The 22537-nt window shown below is 36.6% G+C and overlaps 4 protein-coding genes across 9 annotated transcripts in view; 2 read left to right on the top strand and 2 right to left on the bottom strand.

The window, feature by feature from the left end:
- The window catches only part of LOC108965598 (homocysteine S-methyltransferase 1-like), a 30238-nt gene extending 18612 nt beyond the window's left edge, over positions 1–11626 (bottom strand). For both annotated transcript variants that reach the window (XM_018928129.1, XM_018928127.1), the window contains exons 1-4: positions 10852–11626; positions 1369–1490; positions 983–1116; positions 282–834 (exon numbers count right to left, since the gene is read on the bottom strand). In XM_018928129.1, the coding sequence (XP_018783674.1) occupies positions 282–834; positions 983–1116; positions 1369–1490; positions 10852–10999 (957 nt within the window). In that variant the 5' untranslated portion in view covers positions 11000–11626. The remainder of the gene's footprint in view (positions 1–281; positions 835–982; positions 1117–1368; positions 1491–10851) is intronic.
- A 315-nt stretch (positions 11627–11941) lies between these two features.
- LOC108965601 (transport and Golgi organization protein 6) lies at positions 11942–15663 on the top strand. 3 transcript variants are annotated; one of them, XM_018928138.1, is made up of 5 exons: positions 11942–11959; positions 12352–12562; positions 12624–14966; positions 15020–15171; positions 15229–15663. In XM_018928138.1, exons 2-5 carry the CDS (start codon positions 12496–12498, stop codon positions 15571–15573), a joined length of 2907 nt encoding a protein of 968 aa, XP_018783683.1. In that variant the 5' UTR covers positions 11942–11959; positions 12352–12495; the 3' UTR covers positions 15574–15663. The 3 variants fall into 3 exon arrangements, with proteins under 3 accessions (XP_018783683.1, XP_018783682.1, XP_018783684.1); XM_018928137.1 differs by lacking the exon at positions 11942–11959 and adding an exon at positions 12111–12133; XM_018928139.1 differs by lacking the exons at positions 11942–11959; positions 12352–12562 and having other exon boundaries at positions 12651–12742; positions 12799–14966.
- LOC108965600 lies at positions 15450–22203 on the top strand. Of its 3 annotated transcripts, none has more exons than XM_018928136.1 (4): positions 15450–15538; positions 18398–18743; positions 18810–19719; positions 19782–22203. In XM_018928136.1, exons 2-4 carry the CDS (start codon positions 18423–18425, stop codon positions 21911–21913), a joined length of 3363 nt encoding a protein of 1120 aa, XP_018783681.1. In that variant the 5' UTR covers positions 15450–15538; positions 18398–18422; the 3' UTR covers positions 21914–22203. The 3 variants fall into 3 exon arrangements, with proteins under 3 accessions (XP_018783681.1, XP_018783680.1, XP_018783679.1); XM_018928135.1 differs by lacking the exon at positions 15450–15538 and adding an exon at positions 18161–18341 and having other exon boundaries at positions 18810–19710; XM_018928134.1 differs by lacking the exon at positions 15450–15538 and adding an exon at positions 18161–18341.
- Positions 15725–17823, bottom strand: LOC108965602 (L-2-hydroxyglutarate dehydrogenase, mitochondrial). The gene is made up of 4 exons (XM_018928140.1): positions 17443–17823; positions 16789–17302; positions 16378–16727; positions 15725–16266 (listed from the first exon to the last, which is right to left on the bottom strand). Exons 1-4 carry the CDS (start codon positions 17556–17558, stop codon positions 15879–15881), a joined length of 1368 nt encoding a protein of 455 aa, XP_018783685.1. The 5' UTR covers positions 17559–17823; the 3' UTR covers positions 15725–15878.
- Positions 22204–22537: the final 334 nt, after the last annotated feature.

Here is a 22537-nt window from a genome sequence, read left to right as displayed (position 1 = left end):
AGTAAAAATAAATAACAGCTTTTTAAAATAAAATAACAAGGACAATCGTTATTTGCCATTGCACCAAAGTTCTAATACCCTTCACAAATAGAAAAGTATTAATACAAGAAATTGATTTTGAACCATCAGTAGGCATGAGAGCTACTGGAATGGAATGTTATTGGTTCAATCTGAACAATTTGTTCGGAGATTGCAATATTTTTTTTGTGTTGAGGAATTAATTTATTAAATTGTTGAAACTATCCCAAGAATCCCAAGTTTCATGTGCTGAGAAAACTTACGTGCAAATTTTGTACTGGATTCTCTTTGCCAGCCAATCGGAACACCACTTCGCACACTTGCCAAATATTCGGCCGCTTATCCATATCGGGTTCGAGCATGTATTTAATCAATTGATGCATGCCTTTTGAGTATTTGGAATTGTCTGGTATGGAGAACTGACCATTCTGTATTGCCAACGTACTTTCGCCGAAGGGCAAATTGAAAAAGCACAATTTGTATAGCATGCAACCGAGTGCCCAAATATCCGCTTTAGTTGTAATACTTTTACCAGAATAGAGATCGATCATTTCGGGTGCACGATACGATAATGTTGTATACTTTTGAATTTCCTCTTCAACCAAAGTGACACCATGTTGTTGCGGATTCAAAACTTTCCCTGTGGCTGAGCCAAAATCGCAGAGTACAAAATTACCAGCATCATTCTGCAGTATATTCTCAACTTTCAAATCCCTATGGATAATTGGGGTTTGACAATAGTGCAAGCGTGACACTGCCTCTGAAATATCACAGAATATGGTGAGAACTTCCTGTTCGTTAAAGCCAACCTGCAATCTGTAATGTATTTAAACGTAAATAATCATAATTATACCAGTATATATGTATATATGTTTATGTATAAAGCATATAGTGTGTGAGAGTGTGTTGTGCTCGCATGCAATCACTTATTTGATTAATTATGAATTAATTGTGTAGCGCTCACCTTGCATTCATCATGGCCAGCATGTGCTGCTTGCAGTAGGGCATGAGCAACAGTACTTCACATACACCGTTACCGGTGTGCGTAATGCTCGAGTCTACGTAGCCTATAATATTCTTATGGCCGCTTAGATTACTCTGGAAAAGGCAGAAATACACACAAAATATTGTATAATGAGGTTTAACTGAAGAGCGATTCTCATACTCATAACGTGTTTTATTCTCATAATTTAATATTTACTTAGTTATAAGTTATAATGAGTGAATATAAAATATTTAATAATTTAAGCGACACGAAAGCGTGGAATGTTAGCCGTGATAATGGCCTGCGCACCACAGAGCTAACCTCCAAATTTTGTGCGCTTAGCGTGAGTGTAACGGTGTACTTACAGCGATCTGAATCTCCCTCTTGGCCACGTTCAAGTCGTGCTCGTTATTCACATACATACGCTTCAGCGCATATTTTGTATTGCCTGTGTTCGCTTTAGCGAGGAAGACCATGGCAAAACCACCTGCAAGGAAGCCAAATCATGGTTTATTAAAAATATTCTGCTAAAATATATACATATTTATAGAAAGATACACACGAATTAATGCATGTGTAAAAAAACGAAAATGTCTGTAGTGTTTCGTGATAAAGCAACACTTCCAATTTATTTGCGCTTCCAGACTCATTTCAGGAAATTCTTTTTCTGCTTTGCAAAGTGATTAATAATCTACAGGCTAGACAAAGCTTATTAAATGCATTATTCTCTATATTAAGTAGAAAGGAAAAATGTAATTAATTCTAGTTTTGCCATCTTACGATTAGAGGCATAATATATACGGTATTTACATGATTAATATTTGGCTTTGTTGGTTCGTAGTTTAACGTAGGCTTATTTCATATATTTTTAATACATAGTGGTCTGAAATTTTATACGAGAACCACATTTTCTTCGGCTAGTATGTATTGTAACGAAATTTTCCAGACCGAATTACTATAGCATTAATTCGGTCTGGAAAATTTCTCCAAATTTTCGTTGCCCTTGACAATAATCCATTCTTAATTTCTAGCCGATATCTTGATAAAAACGAAAAGAGACGGGTGCAAACTTTCAGATCGATATCTCAAAAACTGAGGGACTAGTTCGCATACATATTGGTAAACGACGGGCCAGACGAACATGGCTAATCGAATAAGCTCGTCACGCTGATATATTTTAGATACATTCTGATGGGTCGCAGACGTTTTATAACATTGTAACTTTTTATTATGATTACCGATAATGATTACAGTCATTTGTGGCAAATATGCCACATTTCCAAAGATACGTTGGAAGAACATATCAGCCGAATGCATTTTTTTTTTGTTGGGAATAGTTTCTCTAAATGGTTACCACCTTGTTAATGGCCTCTTGCGTTGAGTTCACTTTTTAAACACCCTTTTCAATAAACCAAAGTTTTCAACTGCAAATCAAAATACCTTGAATAATGAAAGGAAAGTTTTGTGTGTTCGATAAAAATAACGTTTTACAAATATTCTACAAATATTTTCTGAATGTTGTAGTCAGAGTGTATTAGTAGTGTCAGCCTCGAAATTCAAAGCAGAATCACTCTTGCCAACAGGACTGGGTAGGCATTGAGAAGTAAGGTCCTCTCTCGACGAACAAAACCCTAACGCTATAAGTCACTCATTATTCCCGTCCTGTTATAAGGTGCAAAGACATGGTCGATGACAACATCTGATGAGTCGGTGTTACGAGTTTTCGAGAGATAGGTTCTGCGAAAGATTTATGGTCTTTTGCGCATTGTCAACTGCGAATATCGTACGTACGAGATATACCACGACATTGACATAGTTAAGCGAATTAAGAGACAGCGGCTGCGCTGGCTAGGTCATGTCGTACGTATGGAAGAAAATACTCCAGCTCTGAAAGTATTCAGCGCAATACCCACCGGAGGAAGACCTCCACCCGTTGGAATGCCCAGGTTGAGAAGGATCTAGATTCACTTGAAATTTCCAATTGGCGCCACGTTGCGAAAAAAGAAACGACTGGCGCGCTGTTGTTAATTCGGCTATAATCGCATAAGCGGTGTCTACGTCAGTAAAGAAGAAAAAAAGTAGTACTCAAATGCGATAACAATTCGGACCACACAACTATTGTGTTCAAATGGGTGATTTACTAGCCATTTCGGATTTTCGAAACAATTTTATCATAATTATATTTTCTCATATTAAATTTCAGGCATGCCTTTCAAAATATAAGATATAAGGACGGTATAAACTACCTTAAACTCAGCCAATCAAATTCAACATTAAACGGTAAAAAAGTCTTTGTCTGAAAATCCGAATTCTGCATTCTTTTGAACACCACTCCCAGCTTAAAGTACTTGATTGCTTTTGTTATCCTCCTACCATTCTATTGGTTTATGTATAACCCACTTACACTTATACTACTGTACAAACGCCACCGTTATGATATTAAGGGCGTAGAAACTGTGAGGCTGAACGTACAACTCTCGGACTTAAAATACAAGCGCATTCCAACACTCATTTCATCTGCATACGCATAAGTAATGCAATTAAATTGCAATTCAATTAAAAAATGTACTGTTAGCCAATGTTGTGGCACGTAACATTCATATGTATATATGACTAAGTATGGTACCACTTGGCCACATTGAACCAAACGAACTAATGACAAAGTCTTACTCATTCCATACTCTGCACTGAAACAAAATTATATGAAGACACTCGTCTTTATAAATGTACTTTGGTACATATGTATTCCTAATAATATATGTATGCATCATATTCAAGTACAGATGTAAATATGTATCACTATATGTACCTTGGTGCCATAAAGTTACTATTTACACGGCAAAGTATTTACGTTTTTGTGTCAAAAGCGAAGTAATCGATATTTGTAGCATGCTACAGCCGGCAAATAATTCCTACACACACAAACCCAAAAGCACTTCGTGAATGGGAGCATTTGGAATTCTTGGGTAGGAGAGAATTTATAGATTTAAAGAAGAGGAAAAATGCTTTTGAGAATCCAAATAGATGCACTGAGGAAGGAATTTGAGTATGGGGAAACCAATTTGGCGTATTGAAGTATTAAGGAAAAAAATTTTAAGCGAAGAAGGGCAGGTGTATTAAGAAAGTAAGACATGTGTATGAATTTCATTAAGAATTTTTTTAAAATAGAACAGAATAAATTCTGCTAAAATGTATGGTTCTATGTAAACTACATATCAACACATACATTGTGGCAAAAAATTGTAAATAAAACGCAAAATATTTAATCATTCGTCAATATTTATTTTGTCACCTTCAAAAATATTCCTCTCCAGATAATACACTTATGCCAAAGATTTTTCCAGTTCTCGAGACACTTTTCATAAGCACTTTTTAGGATGGCCTTTAGCCCCTTTACAGAATTTTGAATGTCATAGTCAACAAACCCATGTCTTAACAGTTTTAATGCTTTCCATGAATGTGGGGATCGCACGATAAAATATGTCCAAAGAGACCTGTTTATGGTACTCTTTTTGAAAAAAAAAAATCATTTTATCGGGACAAGTCGAGCGAGAACGCGTTTTATTCCCCAAAATATCCACCAAAATCATTCGAACGGACTCGTGAGAGATGTCTCTTACTTTATCTAACACTTGAATAACGATTTTCAAGCACCATATAGTAGCGATTTTTACCAATTTTAAACAACGAGTTTTCATTGGTCCCTGTCTGTTTCAGGGAACACGCCATGAGTTCATTGAAGCCATAAAAATTATTCACTGAAGGTATTAAGACCATCCTAGCCGAGGTTTATAACAGGTGTATGAAAAATTGGATTGGGCATTGGCATGCTTTTATTGGTTTAAAAGGAGCTTATTTTGAAGGGGATAATAAAGACTTGTATTAAAGTATGTGAGGATACAATTATTTATTATAGGTCTGGGTCACATTTTATCAAATGCATTACACTGTTGTATCTCGTTAATAAAAAATAAAATTATATATAAGTGGTCTATCAACAGGAACGACGTGCAGTTAAAATGAAAGAATGCTCTCAAATTTGCTCAAAATGCATGTAATTTTATGATTTAACTCCATGATTTGAACAAAATATCGGCCAAAAGGCCACCAGACACCACCGTTAGCATATCTCCACCCGTTTACGATGGTTTTCGATGGGGTGCCGCATTTCGGCTGGATTATCGGCTATAGTGCGCTGAATATTGCCTTCAAGCTTCTCGTGCCTTTCCGGTTGATGGGCGTAAAGTATTGATGTAATTTTTTGGTGATGCAAATGCGTTTGATAAACCACACGAGTTTTTGACTCATAACGATAATTTTGTTTGTTGACGAACCCCAGCCAGAAATGGGGATCAGCTGAGAACATGTTTTTTCGATGAATTTCTTTTAACGTTGTTTTCGCGCGAGCTGTCACAATCATGTCATGCCTATTGTTAGACGCTGTATATTTAGTTTAGTTGAGTCTGTCTCTAAAAACACGATATATATACCTTGTTTAATTCTAATTAAATATTAATACATTCCGTTTTATAATTTCATTGAAAAATACAAATGTATGTACATACATATGTATGTACGCCGATTTTAATTCATTCATTCGATTTAAAAATAAAAATAATACAATATCTATTTTTAGAAAATATTTTTGACATCTCCAAAAAAGCGAGCTAAAAAATTTGTATGGATTAAAGAAAATAATATTTTTTTGATACATTTCAATTCTATCATTCAATATAGTTTCCTTCTAATGCGATAAACTGTATATCTGGATATGATATAGCATATGTTACTATCTATGCCTCAACTTCTCTTCATTGTAGCTAAATTTCCGTTTGCTGAGCTTTCTCTTATGATCTGAGATCAGGAAAAGGATTATGGGGCTAGATCCACGAAGAATTTCCTTCCCTCAAATCACAATTTATACTTTCCAATTGCAATAACGCTATATGTGTATATTTTTTTTCACTTTTCAAGATCAAATCCATTTTCGTTTTCGTACATTTTTATTCCATAATCTATCGCGTTCCCGGTTCCTTGATAGGAATGATTGAGTTTCTTGGAGAACAGGAGTATAGAGAGACACTGATTGAATGATGGATATCATAATATTAGGATATGACTGATAACTAATCGGCATTTTAATCTCTGCAAATTGTTTATGAATCAAAACATCAATGTAAACATTACAAAGGAGAGAGAGAAAGAGAAAAAGAAAGACTAGCTTGCAACATTTCAGTGAGAAATAAGAACTCTATCGAATGAATGCAATGCTATTGATTTGTATTATATATTTCCCAGGTGTGGCGCGTCATTAGCATTTTTAGCGATAGACACCCTAGCGATGCTCACAAACAAATAAAAATTGCGCGAAATGTAAACCAGCTCTGTTGGAATATGAATATGAAAAACGACAGTAATGAATGAGATTGGTGAAGCTATTAGGAGACAAGGGAGAGAATAAAAACTATGCGACGAAATTTGCTTATCAAAAGTTTTTGTTTTGTACTCATCGGTTTTTCGACACCTAATGTGCATTGCGGGGGGATGCGGTTTTTACAACAACAAAAAATAAAAAATACCTAGCAATTTGCCACAGAATACCGCAAAAACCACAACAAAAAGTGAATACACAACAAACAAGTGTTCACCAGTGGGTATAAGGGGGTCGCAGCAGCTGATGATAAAGTTGATATGCAAAGTAGCAACTGCGCCAGCAACAACAAGCACAAATGATAAGTAACAACAGCGTAGTAAACACAAAAGCGCCAAATACGAATTGTATCACTTGCTTTGGTGACTTGCTAACTGGTGAGTGCATGTTTGTATGTAAGTATATGGCATGCACGTGTATATATTTTTAATACATTTTAAGTATTCAAAGGGGAGATTTCAGATTTTATATCTGTATACATATATAAAAATATCAAAATATGAGTTTGTATATATGTATGTAGTTGCATTTCTCCGTTACTGTAGCTTTAATACGGTGTTTATATTTATTTGTAACTACGTAGGTTTGTAATATGTAAAGCTAAGCGAACGTTATTCCAAGGTCAAAACGTTTACGCAGTGTGGGGCAATCAACGTTTAACGGCCAAAATGTATGTACATACATACATATGTATGTATGAATGTACACAAATATTTAACTTCAATGTGCACATAATTGAGGTATTAGTCAGAATTAAATCGACAGCGCGCCTTAAAGTACGCTTATTACAACAGTATGTATGCATGTATGTCCATCTGTTTGTAGGTAAGCTAAAACACACGGAAATTTAACTTCTATAATGTTTTTAGTATAACCTACTCTGTATATCGCCATAAATTAAATAATATACATACATACATACATAATATGCACCGCAGATGTTTAAAATTATTAGACTGAAAATGTGAAAATAGATGTTTTTATTAGATGTAGCCAATTTAATGTTATGTAATATTCCAAGCCTTGATACACTTTCTAAAGTGGTTCAGATTCCAACAATAATCGTATGACTCTGTGATCCAAATTTTTCTACTCTTTTTGTCAGGATGAAAGAAAAAAATCGTGACTTTGACTGCACCGAAGCTATAACGTTCTTGTGACAGTCCTTGGCCAGATGAAAATCAGGGCCCGACCCGATTATGTAAACCCGACTGTCGTGGAAACGAAACTATAATATGTACTTTTCACCGGTTCATTTCTTATAGCATAAAATGGTATAAAAAGTAGATTTTGATTTAAAAATTCGGAAATTGTATCGTTGCCTTGAGAAATATATTTTGTCAAATTTCCATTCAAGGACTTGATTTTCAGCGATCAGTTCGTATGACAGCTATAAGCTGTAATGGTACGATATCCGACAAATGAGTAACTTCTTGGGGAGAAAAGGTCGTCTGCAAAATTTCAGATCGATATCTGAAAATCGGAGGGGGACTAGTTAGTGTATATACAGACAGACAGACAGACAGCTGGTAACGCTGATCATATATATCGTATATACTTTGTAGGCTCCCCGTAACAAACTTCATGGCAAACTTACTACACCCTCTTCAGGGTAAAAAAGTTCACTGTCTAGATAATAAAGGGTGTGTTGAATATACATAAATCCGTATTATAGAGAAATGAGAGTTCGTACTGCAAAAACTCAGTGAAGCAGTTCGAAAGTGATAAGTGCTAACTGCTTCGTTATACGCATTCCGATGACTGCCATGCCCACGAAACAAGCACAGACTCACATTTGTATCCTGTCAAGAATTTTCAACCCTGCAGTGTTTTCCAATGCTAATTTTATGCTGCTCTAAAATAAATAGAGTTAATTTTTTTTACACAAACGCTTGGCTTCTAACTATAAAAAATTTGTGCAGTGACCAATAGCTATAATATGGAAATATATCATAATAGCTATTAAAGAAACGAGAGCTTTTGCAAGGAAAACGTGAAAAGCAAATGCGTTCTAGGAAAATGTAGGCAGATTTATAAATGTCGAAGGTTAGCTAAGCAGTTAAGAAAATTCGGAGAGAATTCTAATTTGCATACACTTGTTCGCAAGCAATTGCTGCAATTGAAAGCACACGAAATACCAAATAAAAATGTAAAAAAATACTGAAAACCAACTGTATATGCATAAATAAATGTATGGATTGAAATAAACTTGCATACGTACATATAATAAAATGGGTATGAGCATTGCGAAAAATGAGTGCAAAAAAGAGATCTGAGCAAGTTGCCTCAATAAGTTTAGTGAAATAAAAAATATTGAAGAAACTCAAACTTTGTAGCTTTCTCGCTGCGCTACGACTGAGAGACAATCGTTAGACTGTCAATTAGCTGTATTCACTTTGTTTTTTAGTCCAGTACAAGTAAAATAAATAAATTTTGTCATACAAAATGTTGTATTAGCTCAATTAATGTATATGTAATTTATGTTTTTTTTTAATTTCGAAGTAATTGTGGCAGCAATGAATCACAGCACCGCATTTTGCTTTGTATCCTTCATATATGAAAATCAACGAGACGAAATTTTCGACCAACTATCAGATTGAAAGCTGTTTTTTGTGATTAGATAGCTTGATTAAAGCCGACAGGAATTAGAAAACAATCCTCCGTTCCCACGACAGTCGGGTCTACGAAAACCGGAACGGACCCGGATTTTTATCCGGTCAAGGACTGTCAACTCGGCAGAATTTCTGCCGTTACAACAACACCAACAACAACAACAAGAAAACAATCCTAAAAATATTTTGAACTTATAGGGTTATCCCAAATTGGCTTCAGTTTAAAATGTTATAAGAAAGAAATGTTAGAAATTTTTTTTAAATAGATGTTTTTATGACGAACGATTTTTATTTGAAATACACAAGATCGGTAATCATTTACAAACCACTGAAGATAAAATTTTCAAACTTCAATTTTGTTACATATAAATATACATAAATACGTTAATATACATACATACACAAATAAATATTAGCAATTTATTAAAATTTGATTATACATACATATTGTAGTTGCTTTTATGCAAAAGAACATACATTTTTTTTGCCTTTTGAATCACTACGTGATTACCACAATATTACTACAAACAGTTATAATTGATGATACCAAAGCATAGTAGAATAATTCTTATAAAATATATAATGTGCATAAACATTGTCGAACGTGCTTCAGATAGCGTGTGAGATAAGAAATTATTTATGGAACATATTAAGATTTTTTCTGTGATCCGATAAACATACTCACACCAACTGATAGTAATATTGAAATGTACGTGTATTTTCAAGATCTCTGTTTAAGTATGTTTTAGTAAAAATATATGTATATTCAGACTTTCCTAATCGTTAATTTACAAATGCCATCGTGATTGATTTTTGTTTCGGTAACGTAGATGCTATTGCATGACGAAGTAGTAGTAAGAAACAAAATTTCCTAATTTAGGGGTTTGCTTTTCTTGACTTAGTTATCCGCACAACTATATTCTGCTTTATATTTTATAAATGCCTCATGGCGTGCATATTGTATAACATATTGTCGACAGGAGTACCGCAATTCGTTAAGCAGTTAGCTGCAATGTATGAGAATATTGCACTTACAAATATACATACATAGTTTCAAACATGAGTAAGTTTATAAGTATAAGTTACAAGGTTTGTATGATTTGCATATTCCTTGAGTAATTTTTGAACTTTATCGTCTTTATTCAAAGGATAGCTAGTGACCGTGTCAAAGTTGTGTTTTCATCATCCAAACAACTATGACAGAAATATGTCTAGGTCAGCAGAGTATTTGAAGTTAAAATGAAAGGAAGTGTAGTTAAATGATATTTACGACAAATTCAAAAAGTAATTTTTAAGGTGTTAAATTTTATTTTATTTAAATAGTGGAAACAATTAAGCATACAAAAATGTATATTGTACGAGTATATTTATATTCACTATTTACAATTTTAAACTTCAATTGTGAGGTTATCGTCATAATATTATGCTACAACTATTTCAAATCAAAGATATCAACATTATCTTATCATCCTCTACTGTTCCACTTTTAGTCCGTATGCCATTTATGTATCTGTATAATTTCACTTAATCTCCATAACTCAAATGCTTCTCTAACCAATCAACACCGTCGGTTTACTCAAGTGGAAATGTCACAGATAAGAACATACATAAGTGAACTCATTGTGTGCACGTAACAAAGAGTAGGCAAGTGACCCTAATGTATACATTCCATACAATGCAGGCCAACATCACCTGTTTTCTTACCAACACAAAAGATATAAATTACACAAGTTTCACCACTTAACTTTATTGAACTCTTTTTGAAATAATACAAATATAAAAAATAAAATCAATTGCCAACTCACCTTCAGCAAGCACATCTTCCACGGTCACACTTACACGTCCCACTGTAAATACTTTACCAACAAAACTGTTGGTCTCCTTCGATGTGGAGTGATTGTGCGAGTTATCCAATTTTTCATTTTTATCGAATTTTGAAAAGATCTTCTTCATGTTGATGACAATTGGTTGACCACACTAAGGTGGTGGAACTGTCAACCACAAATATGGAAACTTTGCTGATGCTGCACAGCAGATATAGTAAAAAATAATGGGTTGTCTTGCTATTGCAAAATGAATTGCGCATCCACCCGAAGTGGGTAACGAGTCATGCGTTACGGCGACGGTGGTGGCAGCGTTAACTGACTATGATGACGAAACGCCCACAAGTTGTGAATGCACCGCTTCTTTCCGGCGACAGCCCGACAGATCTAGTATATATAGAATGCACTGAAATACTTTTGCTTCGTTTTCACTATATTATTGACACTTTTTCAAAGTCACTGCTTAATCCAACAGCTGCTTTGCTTTCGCCAATTTTATTGGCAGAAAAGAAAGTTTTCTTTTTTTTTTGCGTTTTTTTTTCGATTTTCCTCTTGTTCTTTTTTGCAACTACTACAATATTTTTTGTTTAATTTCTTGATGATTTGTTTATTAACCCTACAAAGTAATATGCACTTCCTAGCCGAATTTGATGTTTAATGTTTCAAATTGTTAAGACATCTCTGGCAATGTTTCAAAAGAAAATCGCAATAATCGAATATTTTCACCTGCCAGCAATCGCGAACAAATAAAATTTGCTAGCTGAAATTGACAGTTCTAATCCGTCTGTCAATCTCCCAGTTTGCTTTGATCATGTTTCTTACTATTCTGCAGGGTTGTAAATAGAATGTGGAAATAAAATCAATTCACATAAATTTACAGTCAGGTAACTCTATGTTATCATTTCAACTAAGTAAAATAAGAAGCAAAACAAAACAGAACTAATAAAACTGTTTTTCTTAACTTTGTCTATTTTTTTGTTATTTTTCGCGTATACAAATGTATAATATTAATTTTAGAAATCTAGTATTTGTGCGAAATTACTTTAAATACCTCTTTACACAAAAAATTTTCAAATTGAAGTAGTTTTTCGTATGTATTTCACAAAATGCATAAACATTACATCAGAATTTCTTACATTACTTTGCGAAAAATTGTGACATGTGTATTGCAATTATTTATTTTATTTTAGCACACGTATTGAAAATAAATATTAAACTATCATGTATTTATGTTAAAAAGAAACAAATATTTACATTGAAATGGGTAAAAGTTCTTATCGTTCTATTTTTTATACACTCTAATTTTGTTGCTCTGATATTCCTCTAAATATGAAATTTATTAACCTGAAATTAAAACCAAAATTAATCTACAACATCAAAAAAAATGTAAACAATTAGATATTTACTTTTGCCTTTTGTGAAATTGTTTTAATATATGTATATCTACAAATTATTAATATAAATTTAATTTATTAATTTTAGGGCAAACAAAAATTATAATTATATGGCAAATTCGGTTGTTTTGATAGTCGATTTTGCGTCTTAGCAACCCTCTGCCCAATAGTAAACCAAATCCTCGTGCTAGAAGTAACTTGTGTTTTATTTGCGATAAAAGTAAATAACAACATGGAAAGTGTTAATGCTGCAAAATATTTGCTAGTTTTAGAAAGTTTAAAATTAAATGAAGACGAGGGTAATTAAACCATTAATATCTTAAAACAAACATAGAGTATAATCAAAGTAATATTATGTAGGCTGTGATGATAAATCGAAAAAGATTCAAGTCTCCAACGATGAGCAACGTTTGGAGCACAACATAACAATATTGCAAAAGTTCATGCCGGAAAATATATCTGCTTGGATTGAGAAAACTGTGAGTACATTTAACACTTCATGGTTGAAATCTGAACTGCATTTACATTCTATCAGTATTCCCGAGGATGATAAAGAGCTAATATATACTGTTTATATTCAACGTATGTTGTTGGAAATTGTAAATAACGTTAATTTTAATAGTGAAGTCAAAGAAGATCTTATATCGACTCGTCATATTAGCCTTTGTATTGAAGCAATGCAAGAATTGGCCAAATATGCGCTACATAGGCAGTTGCATGCCACGTTCTATGAAATAAGCGTCTTTACAAGTGAACGTGCGACACAGGGTGCTCATTGTAATTACCCATTATTGTTACTGTCTATAGAAGTAGTTGAGCATTTATTAAAAATTAGGCAATTCCATATGGCCAACGCGATGGAGATAGTTATGCGTGATTATATTGCGGCTATATTCAGTATCCGTTTAGCAAGTGCGACGCAAGAATTCTCTTTACAGGAAGAAACTTTAAAGGCACTACAAAATAAATTAAATTATATCTGGCTGTATGTAAATAAGGTCGAATTTTTAAGGAATATTATGCTACTGAAGGGCTTACGACGTGCACCAGCCGACTTGCAGAAGCAATTACATCACGAACTATTACAGAAATTACTTTCTAAAGATGGATTTATAACATTAGTTGCTACCCTGCACACAGCGCAGTCTACAAACACTAGTGGCACCAGCACGAATAGAGCGATGCTAAGCGATAAACAAGTTTTCGAGATTATCGCCAACATTGTCGCTTTTCGTGGGCATACGCAACGCGCACAAAACATTTTGATAAGACAAATATTCCAATTTCTTAATACTTGTCTGCTAAATGAAAGTGCGATGATAGACTGTATGGGAGCCGGACTGTTATCACTGCGACGACTTTATGATTTAAATGAGCAAAACAAGTTGCAGATAAGAGATATAATTGCAAACATTTTTTCTAAATTAAGTCAACCAGCGGACGTGCTAAGCGGTCTAATAGTGTTGGAACATAAAGAGCTATCTCTGCTTATTGCCTTAACATATCAGCTCTTCTGCAGCTCAGCGGTAGAGTGTTTAGCTACTGAACTATTGATACCTTATCTACCACTATTACTGCAAATGTACCATCACATGCCCGATGGATTTTTACAAAAGAAGCAATTAGAAAGTATTGTTACACGTTGCCTACACAATTGCACGCTCGATGAACTGCATCAAATCGTTGTAAAGTTGTATAAACAAAGGTTCGATGATAATTGGCAGCAGCTGCATCCGCGCGTTATCATCTATCCCAATGTCGAGCAAACGAAACTTACAGTAAAAATTGCCGGCGTCGAAACGAAACAAGATTTCAGTGGCTCTTTGGCAGTGCCAGAGCTTTTAATGAGCAGCAATCACAACATACTCACTTACAGAGTATTTATGATTCTTTTGCATGAAATGTCTAGCATTTTGGATGACGATGCCATCAGTCAGCATGAAGCACAAATTGAGTTGTTACAAACCGAAGATGAATTAATTGCTTTCTTAAATTCCAAATACCCGGTTAAAGTGGACATTTTACTCTCTCTCAACACGTTGATCTCACATCAGCCACTTAAATCGCAAATTTTTGAAAATATCACAGATTTTTTACGCTTTTTACGCACTCTCCTGCAAAAACGTTTGAACACTCAAAACATGGCCGTTGGTAGTGGTCAACAAACCGAATCTATGGATCAAACTTTACTCATTCTGTTGACATTAACACAAGAGTTACTCGAACAAAGTCAAATGCCGGAAGCATATCGCGATCTTATACCTGCGCTACACAAACTGCAAACCCAAACGCCCAATCAGCTAATTAAATCACGCGTTAAATGCTTACTCCCACTGTTGAATGGTGAATTCAAGGCAAGTGCTGCACAGCAATCGAGTGCTTTTAACACAGCGCGTGCACTTGTCGAATCCACAGAGTCACACTTGCAGGTCTATGGCATACAAATGTTGCTCGAATTGTTGCGGCAACGTGATAGTATAACGCTCGCCAATACACACTTGCTAATTGCTTTAGCGCTGACCACGCTTAAAAATCGGGAATCATACACTTTTCTAAATTGTGTACGCTTGTTTGTGGGTTTAGTGCATGTTATGGAAACTGAAGTGTTGGAAACTTTAGCCGAAGAATATCTAAATGAACAGGCATCAATCGATTATCGTTTGGTAGTGGGAGAAGCTATGCTAAAGGTTGCACAGGAGTTGGGTGAGTTTGAAAAAATGCTAATATAATATAAAATACATGACTTTCTCTTGCAGGTCCACTTTGTTATAAATACAAAGCCACATTGTTGAACTGTTTTCTGCATGGCGCACGTAGTACCCTAAATGAGTTTCGTATGTCTTCATTTTCTAATCTTGCTCAGCTAGCACGTACACTTTGTTACCAAGTTCAACACTTTTTTCAAGAGGTGAGTAAAGAGACATTCCTTTGTCTAGAATATTTGATAAATGTTTTCTCATTGCAGCTGCTCCACCTCATCGATTGTGAGCTCAGCACAGGCAAATATCTGCCTGCCAAACGTGCTGCTATTTTGGTGCTAAGCGAACTTTTGGAGGGCATTGACAATTTGTTGGACTTTGAGGAGATGCTGCTGCCAATTTATCGCGTGCTCAAAATAATCGAAGCCGATGAAACCACAGATGTGAAAATGCGTCAACACGCCGCAAACGGTTTGAGAACTTTGGCCGCAAAGTGTAAGAAATTTTTGTTCCCAGCGGCACAAATACAAAAGGAGATACGCATATTTGGCATAAATGAGCCCGAAACAAAAAGTGGTAATGCAAAAAAACATATTTTGGAATTAAACTAGTATTTTTTCTTTTAGTTATGTTGTTATTAGATATTAATTTATTGTATTCGCCTTAGCAAACGAAAATATATTCTGCATGGCAAACATAAATATTTTAAATGCGCTGCAATTTAGTAGATACTGTTATACACAAATCATGTGTATGGACAGACATTTAAGGCACCGTTACGATAAGTGCAAAAAAAGTTTAAAAATATTTAACCATGATGACAAGTACAAATAAGGAACACATACAATTCAACTAGAAATTTTAATTTACCCTAGCATACGCTGCTGCAAGCAAGTTCTTCGGCAACACTAATGACTTAGCATTTTATATCGAATTCCTTTTCAAGTTTATCGGCAATCATTTTGGCAATAGCCAAACTGCTGGTCGCACCCGGTGACGGTGCATTACGGCAATGCAGCACCTGTTTGGCCAACGGACTATCTCCCTCTCCCTTATCGAATACGAAATCATCCACCAAGCTGCCATAGCTGTCCATGGCCTGAGCACGTACACCAGCTGGACCATTGCTTATGTCAAATTCATTAATTTGTGGTATGTACTTTTGCAGTTCCTTAGTTTGTAATCTGATAAAGATTGATTTCATCATTTCGCTTAAACCGAATTTTAAATGTCTGCTAGCCATTTTCATGAAACCAGGATGACGCACAGCATCAAATAATTCCAGCAAGTTTATATCACCATAACTAAAAAAAAAAATAGAAAAGGAAAATAAATATAAAACAAAGTGGTTACCGAATTCATACGAAAATGACAGCATAACCGCAATTTAATTTTTATCGCTTAAAAGCACTTACGTATAACCTTCACGCTTGAAGGCCAACACAGCATTCGGTCCCAGCCAAACCGAGCCGTCCATGCGTGGTGTGAAATGCACGCCCAAGAATGGCAGATTAGGATCGGGTACAGGATAAATATTGCCTCGCACCATATGTTGTTTCTCCTTCGAGAGCAGCAGGTATTCACCACGGAAGGGTATAATGCGAGGATCGCGTGGGCAGCCTGTCATTTCGGCTAACTTGTCCGATTGCAGCCCGCCACAGGTTAGCACATAACGTGTACGCACTTGTTGATAGCCGCGTGCGCCACGTATTGTTACCGGGTATTTACTGGCATCGCCATCGGTGGTTTCTAAGAATTTGGAGACCTGCGAAATAATAGTAAATTTATTTCATCTGTGTTATTTATACAAACTATCGTATAATTACTTGAAAATTGAGGTGCACATCACCGCCGGCTTGTTTGAAATCTTGCGCATAGTATTCGGTGACTAGACCCCAGTCGACAATTCCAGTATGCGGACTGTGTATAGCTTTAACGCCTTCACAATATGGTTCAATCTCTTTTATTTCTTTGCCATCAATCAATTTCAGATCGGGACATAAATTTTTCTGACCACGCTCATACAAGTCCATCAAACGTTCTACTTCATCTTCACTTGTGGCCACAATCAGTTTGCCCACTTTTTTGTATGGAATCTTCTTCTCGTTCAAGAAGTCATACGCCAAATGCATACCCTCCACGCATAATTTGGCTTTCAGTGAACCTGGTTTGTAGTAAATACCAGCATGTATAACGCCAGAATTATGTCCACTTTGATGCACCGCTAATTTATGCTCTTTCTCTAGTAGACCAATACGTAAATGCGGATGTCGTAACAATATTTCACGCGCTGACGCGACACCTACGATACCACCGCCAACAACAACCAAATCATAGGCACTTTAAAGACACATCAAAACATTCATACACTCATATATCAATTGAATAATCACAATCACATATAATGTATATGCATATAGTAAGTACGTTTAAGTTTTTGTACTTGTACATATGTATGTATGTATTTGTTAATTACTTACTCGCTTTGTGTGCTCCTCAAGCGTCGCTGACCCGCCGTCGCAATAGTCACAGTTGGGCTCGTCAGCTTTTGCCCCAAAACAATAGTGCCTCTTATGCTTTTTATAAGTTGTGCCATTCTCGCAGGGAATTATCACTTTCTCTACTACTCAAAACGATTCCTTCAGACGTACGCGTAACACTGACACCTCAGTTGACCTTGTAGTCCTTCAACACGATATTGTGTTGCCTGCTGCAGTTGGCGCGTGAGCTTTCAGCGAGAGTAAAAAATTGACTGAAAGTACGTCACGTACCCGTGCTGGTCAACCGCCCACCAAAATCAGTCTCAAATACATTCAGAAAACTTAAATTTTCTTGGAAGTGTATGTATGTTTGTATGTACGCAATTCCAAGAAATTATTTATTGATAACACCCGCAAAGATTTTTGCAAATCAGCTGTTTTGTCAGCACAGATGTGAACATTGCCAGATCACGTATAAATGCTATTAGTAATCGATATTAGCGATTATTGAAATTAAAATATGTCGATGTTTCGAAGAAAGTTGCAGCAGTTGGTTTTGTTTATTTAAACAAAGCCTTATTTGGTTTCTATTAAGTTAATTTTGTTAAATTAGAACTACAAACATTGCTTATTTGTTAATATTTTCAAACTGAAGAAATAGTCAGTTACGAAAAGAATCGATTACTATATTTTTTGTTGCCGACCATGCCATCGCTAGTTGTCAAATATTCTGCAATACATGCATTTACAATTGATTGAGAACGAAAACAAAAACATTATTGTTATGTTTAACTAAATTAAAAGCAAATAATTGCAAAATTTGTGAAAATGCCAGCTTTTTGTGCTGTACAAAATTGTGGTGATAAATATGGACATGCGGAGAATATATCCTTTCATAAGTTAGTACTATACGTACAAAGAACGTAAACAGTGCTAAGGTTATCAATTCTTTCAGATTCCCATTTAAGCGACAAGAGTTAATGAAGAAATGGCTTGATTTTGCGCAACGTGGTCCTGATTGGCAACCATCGAAGTGGAGTGCTATATGTAGTCGCCACTTTCGCGATGATGATTTCAATTGTGCCCCCGATCGCAAAATACTAAAGAAGACTGCGGTGCCATGTTTGCACAATCAGAAACATGTACAAACCATAGAAAAGCAGTACACTGAACGGAAACAAGAAGATATTGCCAAAGAAACCTCTTTACAACAAACTGCCACGAAAACCGCAATCAGCAGCTCACCCGCCACAGAGACATACAATGAAGCATGCGAAGAATTCGATGAGACGGCAGAACAAGTAAGTAAAATAAAATAGTCCGCTATCTGAACTCCGACCTGTAAGTTATTGTTTTCGACTTCTTAGCGCATGCAGACCACATCTTTACAAAGTTCTCCGAACGCACCGAACAAATATAAATGCCGACTGTGTGGCAGTGCATGCTCAGCTGTGGTGTCATTTTCTACAAATTTCGAAATTTATGGCATGATACAAAAATGTTTTCCTACACTCAATATACAAAAAGACGATAACTTACCAAAAGAAATGTGCCGCTTGTGCCTTAAACGCGTGGAAAGCTTTTCGCGTTTCATCGACAAAGTGCTTGAAACACAGAGTGAGCTGCAACGAAAATATCGCACAGAGAAAAAAGACAATAACACACGTTTTGCAGAACGTCCGCTGAAGGTAAAACAAGAGCCAGTGGTGCGTGTGAAACAGGAGCTTCCAGAGGGTTTTGACAGTTTTCTCTCTGATGATCTGGATATGGGAATGGATGAGGGTTGTGAACCGGAGCATGATTCTGAAGCGATTGTTGAACAAAAATATGATTTCTGTGATTTTCCCATGTTGAATGCACAGGATATAATCAACAATTGTGATATAATGGAAATAATAAATTTGGATGATCCTTTCATAAACATACCAGATGATGATGCCAATACGAATTGTGAAAATAATACACAGAACTCAAAACAACAAGATAATGCTATGCAACAGCAACAACAAGAGAGGAACAAGCGCACTTTACTAAGTGCTCACGAATTGCTACAAAACCATTTGTTAAGTGAAGAGCACAACTATGCCTATACAACGGAGGATTTGAAGGAAGAGTGTCAATTCAAAAGTACTTATAAGACAGAGAAGACTGATGGTGGCGAATGTGGAGATCGGGGAGACTTTATCGCAAATGTTGGAACTGAGGATGATGAACAGACAGGTTATGCGGGAGACGAGCATCACAACGTTGAAAATGGCGCTTCAACCGGTCTGTATAGTATGTACATATATGTATAGTAAATAATAATAAAAATACTTAAATTAATTTTTAACTTTTAGAAGAAAACTATGCCCCGCCAAACATACATTTGCAAAATGTTGCTGCTTCAAACGTTGAGAAGCCAACAACTGCCGCGGATACAACAGCTACACCACCCGACACACGCTCTACAAGACCAATAGTCACGTCAGTGAGTGAACTTTCTGATGCATCAATAACATTACCCAATCGGACGGTCGAGGATCATAATCGTGCCGAGAAGCTTGTTGTCACTGCAGTGGATGATATACCGGCGTCAAACAGTGATGCCGCCGCTACTGCTACAAAAGTGAGTGTTTCTACATCAGCTACAGCGCCAATGAAAACACATCCCAAACCAAATATTGTTGTGCTCGACGAAAGTATAGTGAAATCTTCAAATGCCTTCCAACTACATACTTGTCATAACTGTCATCTGAAATTCTTCAGCATAGAGACACTAAATCAGCATTATATCGTAGCGCACCAAACGCAAGCGCAAATGCAAGAGCAAGGCACACAAATGCGCGTTGAGCAAGAGAAGTTGCAAAGCGTGCAAATGCAACAGCTACAGCAGCTCTTGGATCCTTATAATCCATCCATCCAACAAAATATGGTCACACAAAATCATCACTACCAACAGCAGCAACAACAACAACAACAACAGCATGATGAGCGTTTGCCCATGGTGAGTGTGCCGGGTGACTATGTTTGGAAGTATTACGCCGCTTCCAATGATGTCAGAAGTGAAGCCTTCAACAATAATTGTAAATTGGAGAAAGGTTTCTGCTCAACCACTGCATGCACAGATAGTCTACATAAAACGAATGACACGCATACTTTTCTACAGCCAAATGTTTTTGGTTTTGAGCATTCAAATGCTGCCAAAAATAGCTACATGACGCCAAACTGTGCTGCTAAGGATACTTCAAGTTTGAACGGTGCGCCAAATGCAGTGAGAATACTCGAAATGAAGCGCACATTTTTGCGGCAACATGATCCATTTAGTAATATGACTAACATTCAGGCAGACTATCTCAAAGCACCTTTGAATAACAATGATGTAACAAAATCGGACAGCATTTGCGCCGTCACCAGCTTGGCGCCAGAGAATTCCTTTAAAACTTCAACGCCTGCAATCCCACCCACACTTACACTCGCACGCATGCAAAAACCAAAGCGCTCCAAACGACGCGTACTCTTAAGTAGACACATCAGCGCGCGCCTAACAGCGCTTGAACGCAAGATAAACGCGAAAAGAGCGCCCGATGTTATAACAGCCGAGTATCGGCAGCTAGGACGTCGCTACAAGAAGCTGCAACTCAAATGTAAATCACTGCAAATACTAATATTGGAGAAGCAAAGGAAAGAGGCCAGCTCCAAGTCAACAATTTCAAGCGCGACCAAACGCTTACGCTGTCGCTTTTGCAGGGAAACTTTCAAGAGCATCCAACGCCTGCTGCAACACAAGCGCACGCTCGGACATTGGGCGCGCCGCACACCCAAACGCTTTGCCTCCACCTGCTGTGGCTGCGAGAAGTTCTTTCGCCACAAAATCGCTTTACACAATCATATGCGCTACATATGTCAGGCGCTGCCGTTGCGCTGCTTCAAAATGCAAATGCAAACGTTCAAGTGTCGCTACTGCCGACGCAGCACTTTCAATCATTGGCGCCTCTACCGCAGACACGAAGTGAAATGTAAATTCCGCAGACAACGCCGAAAACAACGTAGTCGGCAACGTCGCCGCCACCACTATCAACAACAAGTGACAGTGCAACCTCTGACACCGCCCAATAAGCAGCGCGACGCCGCGCTGCGTTCAACGCATGCGTTGCTGGCCAACGCGCGCCAATCGAAGCAGAAAGCAGCAGCGACAACACGCACGTATGCCTGTATACTGTGCGCTAAGGTGTTTGCCTCGGCGAACAGACTCAGTCAGCACCGCATCACGCACAGCGACCAGCGGCGCCACCAGTGCAGTATGTGTGAGCGCGCCTACAAGCGGCGCAACGGTTTGATGCAGCATGTGCGCGCCTTCCACTTGAAGTTGAAGCCGCATCAGTGTGTTGTGTGTCAGCGCTCGTATGCGCTCAAAAGTGATATGTTACGTTGCCGGCATGCGGCGGTCAAGCGCGCGCGTCTCAATGAAATTGCCTGCAGCGCAGAGTAGCATCAATAAATTTTTTTACATAAGTATTGCTTATAAGTTTATGCTAATAAGTGTGTTATGTAATGTTAGTTAGTTTCCTATTTCCTTAGATTTATGTTTATTGTTTAAAAGCAAAGCGCGTTTGTTGACCAAAAAGCTATTACATACATATGTATTATTACGAATTTATAACCATCTAATTTACCATTTCTATCAAAAAGCATTTATTCTATTTATAAGTGTGTGTAAATACATGTGTATGCCATCATTCATTACAAATAAAAATAAAAAACTTGTATAAACAACAGTAATATGCGTAGAAGCTGCTGTTCTCATTTTTCATTTAACGCCTAAAAGTATGCAATGCTTAAATTCATGCAACGCCGGAAGTCACCGTGTGTGTGAGTTTGGCGTGTGCATGTGTGTGTGCCGCATTTTAGCAGCCACCTACTGTACAGTTCTGCGCGCCTGGTGTTTCAGCGACATTTACAATTCAATTTTAAAATTTTGTTTTCGCGCATTTTACACGTGTGTGGTGGAATTTTCGTGTGCGCGTGAGTTGTTAGGCGAAATGCACTGCAATTTGGGTGGATTGGCGTAATTTAAGAGTTTTTAAAGAAAATTAAATATTTTTCAATTAAAAAA

This window comes from Bactrocera latifrons, unplaced genomic scaffold, assembly GCF_001853355.1.
Source record: "Bactrocera latifrons isolate USDA-ARS-PBARC rearing strain unplaced genomic scaffold, ASM185335v1 scaffold_142, whole genome shotgun sequence".
In the NCBI taxonomy this organism is placed as follows: domain Eukaryota; kingdom Metazoa; phylum Arthropoda; class Insecta; order Diptera; family Tephritidae; genus Bactrocera; species Bactrocera latifrons.
The sequence above is the reverse complement of the archived record's forward strand: the minus strand, read 5'-3'. Positions and strand labels throughout refer to the sequence as shown.